The following is an 11,501-nucleotide window of genomic DNA, read 5'->3' as shown; positions in this document are numbered from 1 at the left end:
TAGTCGTGAAATTAAAATAATCATTTGTAACAAAAAGAAAAATTATAATATAGTTACTAAATTATAAATTCGAAATACTGCATTATTTTTAAATAATCTATTTTTGAATTTGATTTTAATGATTTTCTTAATTTACCAAAAAAATTTGGTTGAGAAAAAAAAATCTAATTCAAAAAAAAATAAAAAAATTCTTTGTTTGTGAGAAAAATTAAGACGCCATTTTTCTAGTTCGAAATTTCCAGTCCCTCTCTTTCGCGCTCTCTCAATGTTCTTCCTAGACTCACAGCAGCAAGACTCCGATCATCTCCTCCATGAATCTATGGCGGATCCAGACCATCAATCTCTGTCCCCGCAATGCGCGAACGGCCACCGATCCACAATTTCTCTCCGCGCCGACCAAGGCGGAGTATTCTGCTTCATCTGCTTCTCCAATCTCGTCTCCGACCAACGCGTCCCCACCGTCCACGTCTCCTACGCGCTTCACCAGCTCTCAATTGCTCTCTCTGAACCTATCTTCCTCCGAACCCTACTCTCCTCTCATATCCACTTTCTCGTATCGCCTCTCGTCCACGCTCTCTCTTCGATTGATGATGCTCCAATCGCAATCCAGATTATGGATATGATCTCTCTTCTCTGTTCCGCTGTGGAATCTTCAATCGGCGAGGATTTTGTGGAGAGAATCTCCGATCAGCTCTCTTCTGGTGCTTTGGGTTGGAGCCGAAGACAGCTCCATATGGTATTGTTACCTTTCTAGGGTTTTAATTGGGGATTCTCGTTGATATTTTCATGAATCCATCTAATTAGATTTAGATCTGCAATTGCGACTCATCTGAGCATGGATAAGCTTGTTGCAGTTGCTGAAGTTTTCTGCTAATGAAATCTCTTATACATTTCTTAATATCTGTGTTTTGCAGCTTCACTGCTTTGGCGTTCTGATGAATTGTGAGAATATAGACGTCAATTCCCATATCAGAGATAAAGAAGCTCTTGTTTGCCAACTCGTTGAAGGTCTTCAATTACCAAGGTAATGTGCATAAACCACTTGGTGAGCACTGTTCTTACTATCTTGTATGGGGACTGTTGTGATTTATCCTGTTTGTTATCTTTTTTTTTTCTCATACTAGTGAGGAGATCCGCGGTGAAATCCTTTTCGTTCTGTACAAGTTTTCTGCTCTACAGTTCACAGAACAAAATGTTGATGGCATTGAAGTTCTTTCTTCATTGTGTCCTAAGCTCTTATGCCTATCTTTGGAGGCTCTTGCAAAGACACAGAGAGATGATGTTCGCTTGAATTGTGTAGGTTCGTATGAGTTATTTTTATCTATCTGCTTCATTCTTATGCGGTAGACATATTTTCACCTTTAACTCAGCCATGAATAGATTTGCATTGTCATATCCTAAAGACTTAGTTCTCCCGCCTGATAGTCTTGTCGCGCTTAAGTAATAATTCAGCATTTTCCATTGAAAAAATGTTTGGTGATATTGACATTGGCTATAGAAAGACTGGAAAACCATGAAAAAACTGTTAATGCCTTTCCATAAAGCAGTAGTACATTCTCAGTTTGAGTCTCCAATCATTATTGTTGTTACTGTTTCTTTATAATTTGGTATTTCAGCTAACAGAGAAATTTGAACTTTGTAGCCCTTTTGACCATCTTGGCCCAGCAAGGTCTTTTAGCAAATTCACATACAAATAATTTCAGCAGCATGAGCTTGGATGAAGTTGATGATGACCCTATGCAGACAGCTGAGACTCTAGTCGCCAGGCCTTGTTTAAATGTCTTATTTGCTGAGGCAATTAAAGGGCCGTTGCTTTCCACTGACAGTGAGGTGCAAATAAGAACCCTTGATCTTATCTTCCACTACGTATCCCAAGAGAGTAAACCAAGCAAACAGATTCAAGTTATGGTAGACGAAAATGTTGCTGATTATATATTTGAGATACTGCGGTTATCAGGTATTGGTAGTCTCCGTGAATAAGTTAATAGTATACTGCTCTTGGGCATTCCTTTATACTGGACAGACTATAAAGTTTTCCAGACACTAGCTGAAGGTTGAGAAGCTAAGAAATGAAATTATCATTTACCTCTTTCAGATGTCAAATGCATATTTCATTGTTTCCTTCACAAATTTAACAACTTGTTCAGTTAGTCTTTTTTTTAACTTGCTGTTTTGTCCTCTGGAAGCTCACATCTGCACGAGCATTGATATATTTATTATTTTCTGTATCTGATTGATGTGCTTTTCATGAACAGAATGTAAAGATCAGGTCATCAACTCATGCCTCAGAGTTCTTGATCTATTTTTCTTAGCCGAGCAATCCTTTCGGAAGAGACTTGTTATTGGGTTTCCTTCAGTCATCCAAGTGCTTCACTATGTAGGTGAAGTTCCTTGCCATCCTTTTCAAATCCAGACACTGAAGCTTATTTCGAGCTGTATTTCAGATTTCCCTGGGATTGCTTCTAGTACTCAAGTTCAGGAAATTGCTCTGGTTCTGAAAAGGATGCTTGAAAGATATTATTCTCAGGAGATGGGATTATTTCCGGATGCATTTGCGATTATCTGCTCAGTCTTTGTTTCCCTTATGAAAACTCCATCTTTTGCGGAGACTGCAGATGTGTTAACATCATTGCAAGAATCCTTGAGACATGCTATTTTGGCCTCTCTTAGTCCCCCTGAGAAAGATTCAACCCAGATATTGCATGCAGTCTACTTACTCAATGAAGTATATGCATATTGTACTGCACCAACATCCATAAACAAGACCAGTTGCATTGAGTTAAGACACTGTGTTATAGACGTGTGTGCATCACATCTATTGCCGTGGTTTCTTGCTGATGTCAACGAGGTCAATGAGGAAGCAACTCTTGGCATAATGGAAACTTTCCATTCTATTCTGCTACAGAATTCAGATATTCAAGCCAAGGAGTTTGCAGAGATGCTTGTTTCAGCAGATTGGTTCAGCTTTTCATTTGGATGTCTTGGAAACTTTTGTACGGCTAACATGAAACAGAGGATATATTTGATGCTCAGTTCCCTTGTTGATGTTCTTCTCGAACAGAAAACGGCGTCACATATCAGAGATGCTCTTCATTGTCTTCCTTCGGATCCACAAGATTTGCTGTTTTTGCTCGGGCAAGACAGTTCCAATAATCAAGAATTGGCTTCTTGCCAGTCCGCAGCTCTGCTGATTTTCCATACCAGTTGGATGTACAATGACAGGTGAATTAGGTTTTTGATTTTGAATCATGATTTTGATCGATGCACTAAGGATCTGTAATCTATCTCTCTTCCTTTTTGCAGGCTTGCAGATGATAAGCTGGTTTTAGCTTCTTTGGAGCAATACATTATTCTAAACAGGACAAGTTTAATATGTGCATTCTCTGATTCTCCAGTTATGCTCAACCTAGTGAATCTGTATGGTCTTTGCAGGAGTCTTCAAAACGAGAGATACCAGGTATCCTACAGTCTAGAGGCTGAGAGAATACTCTTCCATCTATTAAACGAATATGAGTGGGACTTGGGTTCCAGTAATATTCATCTAGAATCTCTGAAGTGGCTTTTTCAACAAGAAAGTATCAGCAAAAGTTTAACTTACCAGATCCAAAAGATCTCCCGGACCAACTTAATTGGAAATGAAGTTCACAATGTATATGGAGATGGCAGACAGAGATCGCTCACATATTGGTTTGCAAAGTTGATATCAGAAGAAGACAACTATGCCGCAACTCTTCTGGTTAACTTGTTGACACAACTCGCAGAGAAGGAAGAGCAAGAGAATGATGTTATCTCGATTTTAAATCTAATTACCACAATTGTTTCTATATTCCCAACTGCCTCCAACCATTTTTCTATGATTGGCATTGGCAATGTAGTTCATAGACTCGTTTCTGGTATTAATAACTCAGCCTTGCGAACATCGTTTAAAACACTCCTTCTGCTAGTATTCAACATTTTAGCTTGTGTGCAACCTGGAGTGCTAATGATTGATGAATCATGGGATGCTGTATCGATAAAGGTATGGCCATCTAGACTTGTTCTCCACCAACATTGCCATTTTATCAAAGAGCTCACTGAATCCTCTTTGTTTTGTAGTTGTTAAATTTTTTGAGCTTGCGAGACACTGCCATAAAACAGAACCATGAAGATGTGATGGTGATTGGCATTCTTTCATTGGTTCTGTACCACTCTTCAGATGGAGCACTTGTGGAAGCTTCGCGAAGTATACTACTGAATTCGTACTTGGTATCAGCAATCAACACTGTGGTTGATGTAGCTTGCTCAAAGGGTCCAGCACTGACTCAGTATCAGGATGAAACTGACATCGGGGAGGCTCTAGCATTCACGTTATCTCTCTATTTTTTCTCATTAAGAAGGTAGCGTCTGAAATTGTTTAAACTGTTAGATCCTACTTCTAACCGTTCCCTAACTCCCTTTTGGCCTTTTAGTTTGCAGATTGTTCTAGCTGGAGCAGTAGATTGGCAAACTTTCTTTGGCACGTCGACCAGCCTAGAAACACTACCCGTAGTCTGCATCCATTGCCATAATTTGTGCAGGTTGATGCATTTTGGAGCACCACAAATCAAGCTTATCGCCTCTTATTGTCTTTTGGAGTTGCTCACTGGACTATCAGAACAGATTGACATAAAAAAAGAGCAACCACGGTGTTCATCAAGTTACCTGAAATCAATGAAGACTGTTTTAGGTGGTCTTGTATTCTGTGATGACATAAGAGTAGCGACAAACTCTGCGCTTTGTCTGTCCATGATTTTAGGTTGGGAAGACATGGAAGGAAGAACAGAGATGCTTAAGACCAGCTCATGGTACAGGTTTATTGCAGAAGAAATGTCAGTTTCCTTGGCCATGCCTTGTTCAGCATTTAGTGCATACGTGAACCACCACAAGCCAGCAGTCTATCTAACCGTTGCCATGCTAAGACTCAAGAACAAGCCAGTGTGGCTGGGAACTGTTTTTGATGAGTCTTGCATCTCTAGCATGATTCAAAATCTGAATGGGATAAATATCAGCAGAGAGATTGTAATATTGTTTCGAGAACTTATGCAGGCTGAGCTATTGAATTCCCAGCAAGTGACCAAGTTGAATCGTGCATTCCAGGTTAGTAATTCAGATAAGGTTAGTCGATATAGGTTTTGAATACATCAAATCGATTTCATAAAAATCTCTGGTCCTGCAGGAATGTAGAAAACAAATGCACAGGAATGGAACTCGAGATGAGGCAGTTGAAGAACAAGTGCAACTGAAAATTTCCTCAATCCATGATCATAGTGAGCTCTGCAACTATCTTGTTCATTTGATGGTATCTAATTCATTTGGACACACAAGTGGAAGCCAAACATACACCCAGAAGAAGAAACAGATTCTCGACGAAATGGAACAATTCTTCGAGCTATTATCAGGGAATGATGTAACTGATACAAGACCGTGTAAGGTCTATACAAGAAGAAACAAGACAAATGCAAACAGAGAGAATCGTGTAGAAGGGGAGACTTGAGAGAAGCTTACAAGTGTTAGTGTCTACATACAGTCTAGTGTTTGTATAGGTTCAAATTTACATACTAAGGTACAGTTTTCTGATTCTTAACCACAACTTCCATTAGATACTGGTAAGTCCATGCCTTCGATTCTTCCCCTCTCATACCAAGAGACTGGTTCTTCACTTCTTCACAACTCTTAAGAAACTTCCCTTTCCCAAAAGCAGCATGAACCAAAGGGTCTGTCTTCATTTCCACAGGCTTATCAAGAAAACCAATCTTTTTCCAAGTCATGAAAACTCCAGTAACGTCGAACCCAGCTTCGCTCAAGTCGAAGATAATCCCTACAGTTACAAGATCAAGCTTCACATGTTTTGTCCGTAGCTCAGAGAGTAACAGCTCAATGCTCTTAAAATCTCCCATCTTTGAGTAAGCTAAAAGTGTGATATTGGCAAAAGTTGTATTCCAAGGAACTCGAGCTTCTTTCATCTCTTTAATAACATAATCCAAACCTTTCCGACTCACAAGTCGGGCATGACACAGAAGCCTGAGACACCAAGCCAGATCGGTCCTACGGGTTCTAGAGGAAGAAATGCCACGACCCAAATCATCAAGCCTCGAAAACATGAGGTTATCAATGTAAACATTAGCTAATTTTCTAACTAAACCCTCATCCAGAGAGATCCCAAACCTTATTATCTTGTTACACGTTTCTTCCATCTTTTCAATTAGCCCAAACTCGGCATAAGCTTCAAGCATGGACAACAATGTAGAAGGCTCCAGAGTCATCTTCCTCGACATCAAACTCTGATACATTTGCTCCATTCTCTTAAGCAACCCTCCTCGGGAAAACTCGCGTATGAGTAGATTATAAGTAACATGGTCACGCACACAACCTTCAGACTCCATTCTCTTGAGACACAAAACAATCTCATCATACATTTTCCATTTACCATATGCTTCAATCAAGCCATCGTATGTCTCGGTTATCGGTAACAGACCATTCTCTTTCATATGATTTAAGTAGAACATAGCTTCCTCAAACTTCCCTTCATCAGCATAACCATGGATGATTGAATTATATATTTCTAAAGACGGACTTAGCTCATGATCATCAATCATACCGCGAAAAGCTCGAATTGCTTCATTCATCGATTTTTCCTCACATAAAAGCCTTATAACCCTCTCGTAATTAGCCTCGCTTATTCGTGAACGCTCAAGATTCTTCCACGCATCAAAAACCTGCAATTGAGAAAAAGTCTTCATCTTCATGTTTTCACATTTCATGAGAGATAGATATAAAGGAGAGTAAGTTACAGGAAGAATCTCGTGGAGTCTTGAGGAGTGACGGAGAAAACGAATAACAGCCCAGAAATGGTCTTTGCTCCAATCTCCATATTCCTGAAGCAACCGTAGAGGACATGAACCGGGAAGTTCGAGCCGCCGTGGCAATGAACTGAGAAACCGGTGGTGGTGGTGGATAAGAGAGGTGGACTGCGACGCGTCGCCATTGATAGACAAGGGCAAAGCACGGCGGAGAGAAGAGAGTTTAGATATTGAATAGGAGGTAGAATTGAGAAAGCTTGAGTTCAAATTCCATGGTGGAGGAGGTGGATTCTTCTGTAGCGTCGCTCTGTGGAGAAATTGCGCCGTCGTCAGATTCTCCATTACACTCTTTCGAAGCTTTCTGCAAAAGTTTGAACCTTTTCCGAAACAATGGCTGGAAAGCCACTTTTGGAAAAAAAAAAAAAAGGCTGGAATGCCACCTCTAATTTTTAATTTCATTTAACATTTTTTTTTTAAATCAAAAACTAAGGAAATGTCAAAAAAACTCTTTCAAAAGATCAACAATTACAAAATCATACCTCAAATTTACTATCTCTACAACCAAACACTCCCATCGATCTCCAATCACAATCATGTCTACTTCTCTCCGCACAACCACCGCTGCTTCTCGTCTCAGTCGTCTCTTCCGCTCCTCCTCCTCTTCCATATCCACACTCGCTCTCTCCGCTTCCTTTCTCTCTATTTCGCCAGATCTATCGTCTCTTCTCCACTTCTTTATTATTCATCTCTCTCTCACATATGCCTCACCCTCTCTTCTAAATCTTTACCGGAGAGCCGTCACGTTTCTCCTAAGGGATCTCCGTTCAAAATTGGGATTCCCAAGTTTGCGATCGTATTCAATGATAATAAGTTCACTCAGTTTTCGCCTCTTTATTCTACGATCCCCCCCCCCCACATCCTCCTCAGTTTCCGCCGTCGCGACATCAGAAGACTGCTCTACCTTCTACTGCAACGATTGTGTCTCGAAATATATAGCTGCAAAATTACAAGACAACATCCTCTCAATCGAGTGTCTTGTCTCTGGTTGCAAGAGCTCTGTTCGGCTCGAGCCAGATAAGTGTCGTCAAATCTTGCCAAGAGAGGTTTTTGATCAGTGGGATGATGCTCTTTCTGAAGCAGTATTGATGCGTTCAAAGAGATTATATTGTCCTTATAAGGATTGCTCTGCTTTGCTTTTCATTGACAAGAGTGAAGTGAAGATGAAAGATTCGGAGTGTCCTCATTTCCATAGAATGGTGTGTGTAGAGTGTGGGACTAAGTGGCATCCTGAGATAACTTGCGAGGAGTTTCAGAAGCTAGCAGGGAACGAAAGAGGAAGAGATAATATTTTGCTCGCGACGATGGCAAAGAAAAAGAACTGGAAAAGATGTTATTCTTGCAAACTCTATATTGAGAAGTCTCAGGGTTGCTTATACATGAAATGCAGGTATATGTATATTCTTCTTCTTCTTATCACCTGTGATGCAAATTTGTGAAACAATGGTTTTTTTTAATAATTTTTGGAAATCGATTTCGTAGGTGGATGCTGTGTTGTCGTTGTTGGGTGGTTCTACTGAGCTTGCTCCTGGTCCGCATATGTTTCGAGAAGAAAGTAAGATACGGTGTTCGCCAAGAAATGGCCTTAAGGTCAGTGTATCATCAGTCTTGAGTTTTACCAACTTATGCCAAAAGCTGTTACAATCCCAATTAGTTAGCAGAAGATTTTAACCAGTTTCTTAGGCCTACGGAACCATTAGTATTGAGCTAGCTTTTGTTAAGTTGGATGTTAACAAAATACATGAGTAGTTAGTTTTAAATGTCACATTTGAAGAGGCTGGACATATTTCTTCCACATTTCCTGGGATCAAAAACATTGTAATCTTATATAGCTCCTTTTGGTGTTGAGAGATCCTACTGTGCCAAGGTTTGTGTTGTGGAATGGGAAACTGCTATGTTGCCATCTCTTTTGCTTCGTTAATGGATGCATAAATTGCTTGAAGAGATTTCTAGAAGGCAAGGAGAGTTTAGATGATAGAACTAGGTGTAATACTTTTTGCTTGATTTTGGGTAGATGCAAAAAGATTAAATCATATGATTATGTTAGTGACTAATGCCCATGGCAACACATGACTTATGTTTTCGATTAAGCTTTTTATTTATATGTATCATATTGTATGCAATCGTTTATTTAGGTACAACTGGTATATTTAGGTACAACTACGTATAGGTACAACTGGTATATTTTGGTTTTGTAGTGTTGCTCTGTCAAAGATAGAGGATAAGTGGAAGGAAGAGCTTGATCAAGAACTGGAAAGAAAGCGCATAAGTTAAGTCTGCACGTACTTGTGGATTAAGATTGCACATGACTTATGTTTTTGTATTTCATTTTTGTATTTTGTTGTGTTGTGGATTAAGAACATATGACTTCTTATTTTTGTAAACCAAAATAATATTTAGATTATATTTATGTTCAATTGGTTTTGTAGATACAACTAGTCTATTTAGGTACAACTATGTGTATGAATTACTTATAAGAAAGTACAACTAGATCACTTTGGTACAACTGAGACAATTAAAAATAACATTTAAAAAAACAATTTTTAATAAATTTCAAAGAAGTAAAAAAAAAAAATTATCCACGTAAGCATCATTTTTGGCGGCGGGATATTATTTTTAATCCACGTAAGCATTATTTTGGCGGCGAGATATTATTTTTTAATCATCACATGTGTGGTAAATTGTTTTGCTTTAAACATAGTTGTACCTAGTTGTCTAGTTGTACTGTCATATTCATAGTTGGATTTTTGTGATTTTTGTGTATTCCAAGTTGGACTCTAATAAAAATTAGTAATTTCTAGTTGGACACATGATGTTACACTATTAATTATCGTTTAAGAGGTTTTCAGAATACAATTTGCACGAAATCATAATTTTCACCTCTTTTGCATCAAAAGAAGTGATCACCTACAAAGTGTTCCTTATACTATAAGGAGTGTTTCATATGAAAACAATAGTATGCACTAGGAAAATGATAAATTCGAGTTTTACTTATTTAAAATTATTTCTTTATAGTTCAACATGTTTTTAGAATCCTTATTAACTCTAATTTATCGTTTTCATAATTATTGAATACAAATACGGATACATTTATGATCTTAGTTGTACCTTATCGAACCTAATTATACCTAATTGAACATAGTTGTATGAATACGACAAGTACATATACTGATACATATATGGTTATAGTTATGGTCTTAATTGTATCCAGTATAGTTATGGTATTAGTTGTACCAGTCAAACCCAGTTGTACCCAGTCGAACATGGTTGTACGACAAATACAAAAGATTTTTAGTCATTTATCTTCCACAATATCATATATTTACTTTGAAATTAATATACTAATAATTTTAAAAATATAATCAGTAAAAGCTTTATATATGAAAATGCATGAGAAGCTTACAAATTTGATACTCAAAGTATAACGTCGTTAGCAATAATATAATAACCAAATTTATTCTCTCTATCTAACCAACATTTATAAAGTATTGGAAAATATTTCGTCACTTTGTAGAAACATAACAAAGTATTTGATATAACCCAAAAACATTCCAAATCTTGAGAATGGGCAAATACTCAAATCTAAGCAAGAGCATGCATATCCTTGATCCATTGGTCCAATGACTTACCAATAGAGTAAACAATAAATCCTATCTTCCCCAGCTTCTCTACATCAACAACATTTCTATACCATCAAAGACAAACGCTGGTTTCTGCATCTTTTCAAAAATCCTCTCATAGTCAAGCGTCTTACATTCATCCCACTCAATTAACAAGCAGATTCCATGGGCGTCTTTAGTGGCATCACAATTAAAAATCCAAAGACTGTGATGATCCATCTTGAGATCACATCTTTGACCTGCATAAGGAAAACATGGATCGAGTAAAGCTTTCTTTCTCTATCACTAAAAAGTGGTCACCATACAATGAGAATTTTCACTACTAAGCACAACATGGTAGCAAATCAGATTTTTCCTTACACACATTACAATGATGGCAACGAGGCAATTACAAGCAATGGAATTCAAGACTAAAGTATTTTTTGAGGTAATATTTGCCATAAGAACTCATGATTACAGAATTGACAGTTCTCGTTCCCAACATCGAATCCCACCACACTCATCTAAGCGAATCAACAAGAGATCTTAGATATAAAGTTATAAACGCATACTGAAATTCTTGCTCTTCGAAGAGAAATCAAATCAAACGAGAAGGACAAAAGATGAAGAAGACTATACAATGATCTGAAACTTCGAATCGTTTATGCAGGACATCCGGTGACTGAGAGAGCGTTGTCGTCGTCGTCGGAGCGTTGTCGTCGTCGTCGGAGCGGTGGTGATTATTGTTGATATCCATCGGAAGATTGAGGAACTAAGAAAGAATCTCTAAGTTTTATAATGGCGTAAGAGAGAGGAGAACAAACCGATTGCGAGGGCGAGACGCCGGAGACAACGGCTGGCGAGATCGGCGGTGCGACCTCTGGTTTGGGAGGAGAGGATGCGAGCAAAAGTTTTTGTTGCTTTTTTTGTTTTTTTTTTTTGTTTTAGATTTTAAAAATTAATTAAATCAAAATATTCATTAAGGGCAAAATAGAAATAACACATTTGAGTGGCACTCTCAGACTCT

At 38.3% G+C, this 11,501-nt stretch overlaps 3 protein-coding genes and 1 long non-coding RNA gene across 4 annotated transcripts; 2 read left to right on the top strand and 2 right to left on the bottom strand.

The window, feature by feature from the left end:
• The first annotated feature begins 265 nt into the window (after positions 1 to 265).
• On the top strand, positions 266 to 5,498 carry LOC9304378 (protein PRD1). The gene is given in 10 exon segments (XM_002870286.2): positions 266 to 736; positions 915 to 1,024; positions 1,125 to 1,300; positions 1,643 to 1,957; positions 2,256 to 3,222; positions 3,304 to 4,018; positions 4,096 to 4,376; positions 4,449 to 5,115; positions 5,195 to 5,434; positions 5,436 to 5,498. Coding segments are annotated over 10 exon segments (4,005 nt in total).
• Positions 5,382 to 7,200, bottom strand: LOC9306403 (pentatricopeptide repeat-containing protein At4g14190, chloroplastic). Its single transcript, XM_002868259.2, has 2 exons — positions 6,810 to 7,200; positions 5,382 to 6,734 (listed from the first exon to the last, which is right to left on the bottom strand). The coding sequence occupies exons 1-2, from the start codon at positions 7,158 to 7,160 to the stop codon at positions 5,577 to 5,579; spliced, it is 1,509 nt and encodes a 502-aa protein (XP_002868305.1). The 5' UTR covers positions 7,161 to 7,200; the 3' UTR covers positions 5,382 to 5,576.
• Positions 7,201 to 7,411: 211 nt separating this feature from the next.
• Positions 7,412 to 8,314, top strand: LOC110226499 (probable E3 ubiquitin-protein ligase RNF144A-B). Its single transcript, XM_021018428.1, has 2 exons — positions 7,412 to 7,661; positions 7,746 to 8,314. Exons 1-2 carry the CDS (start codon positions 7,412 to 7,414, stop codon positions 8,312 to 8,314), a joined length of 819 nt encoding a protein of 272 aa, XP_020874087.1.
• A 1,920-nt stretch (positions 8,315 to 10,234) lies between these two features.
• On the bottom strand, positions 10,235 to 11,360 carry LOC110226672. Its single transcript, XR_002330609.1, has 2 exons — positions 11,114 to 11,360; positions 10,235 to 10,734 (listed from the first exon to the last, which is right to left on the bottom strand). It is a non-coding gene; the product is annotated as an uncharacterized LOC110226672 (long non-coding RNA).
• Positions 11,361 to 11,501: the final 141 nt, after the last annotated feature.

This window comes from Arabidopsis lyrata (assembly GCF_000004255.2).
Source record: "Arabidopsis lyrata subsp. lyrata unplaced genomic scaffold ARALYscaffold_7, whole genome shotgun sequence".
In the NCBI taxonomy this organism is placed as follows: domain Eukaryota; kingdom Viridiplantae; phylum Streptophyta; class Magnoliopsida; order Brassicales; family Brassicaceae; genus Arabidopsis; species Arabidopsis lyrata.
The sequence above is the reverse complement of the archived record's forward strand: the minus strand, read 5'-3'. Positions and strand labels throughout refer to the sequence as shown.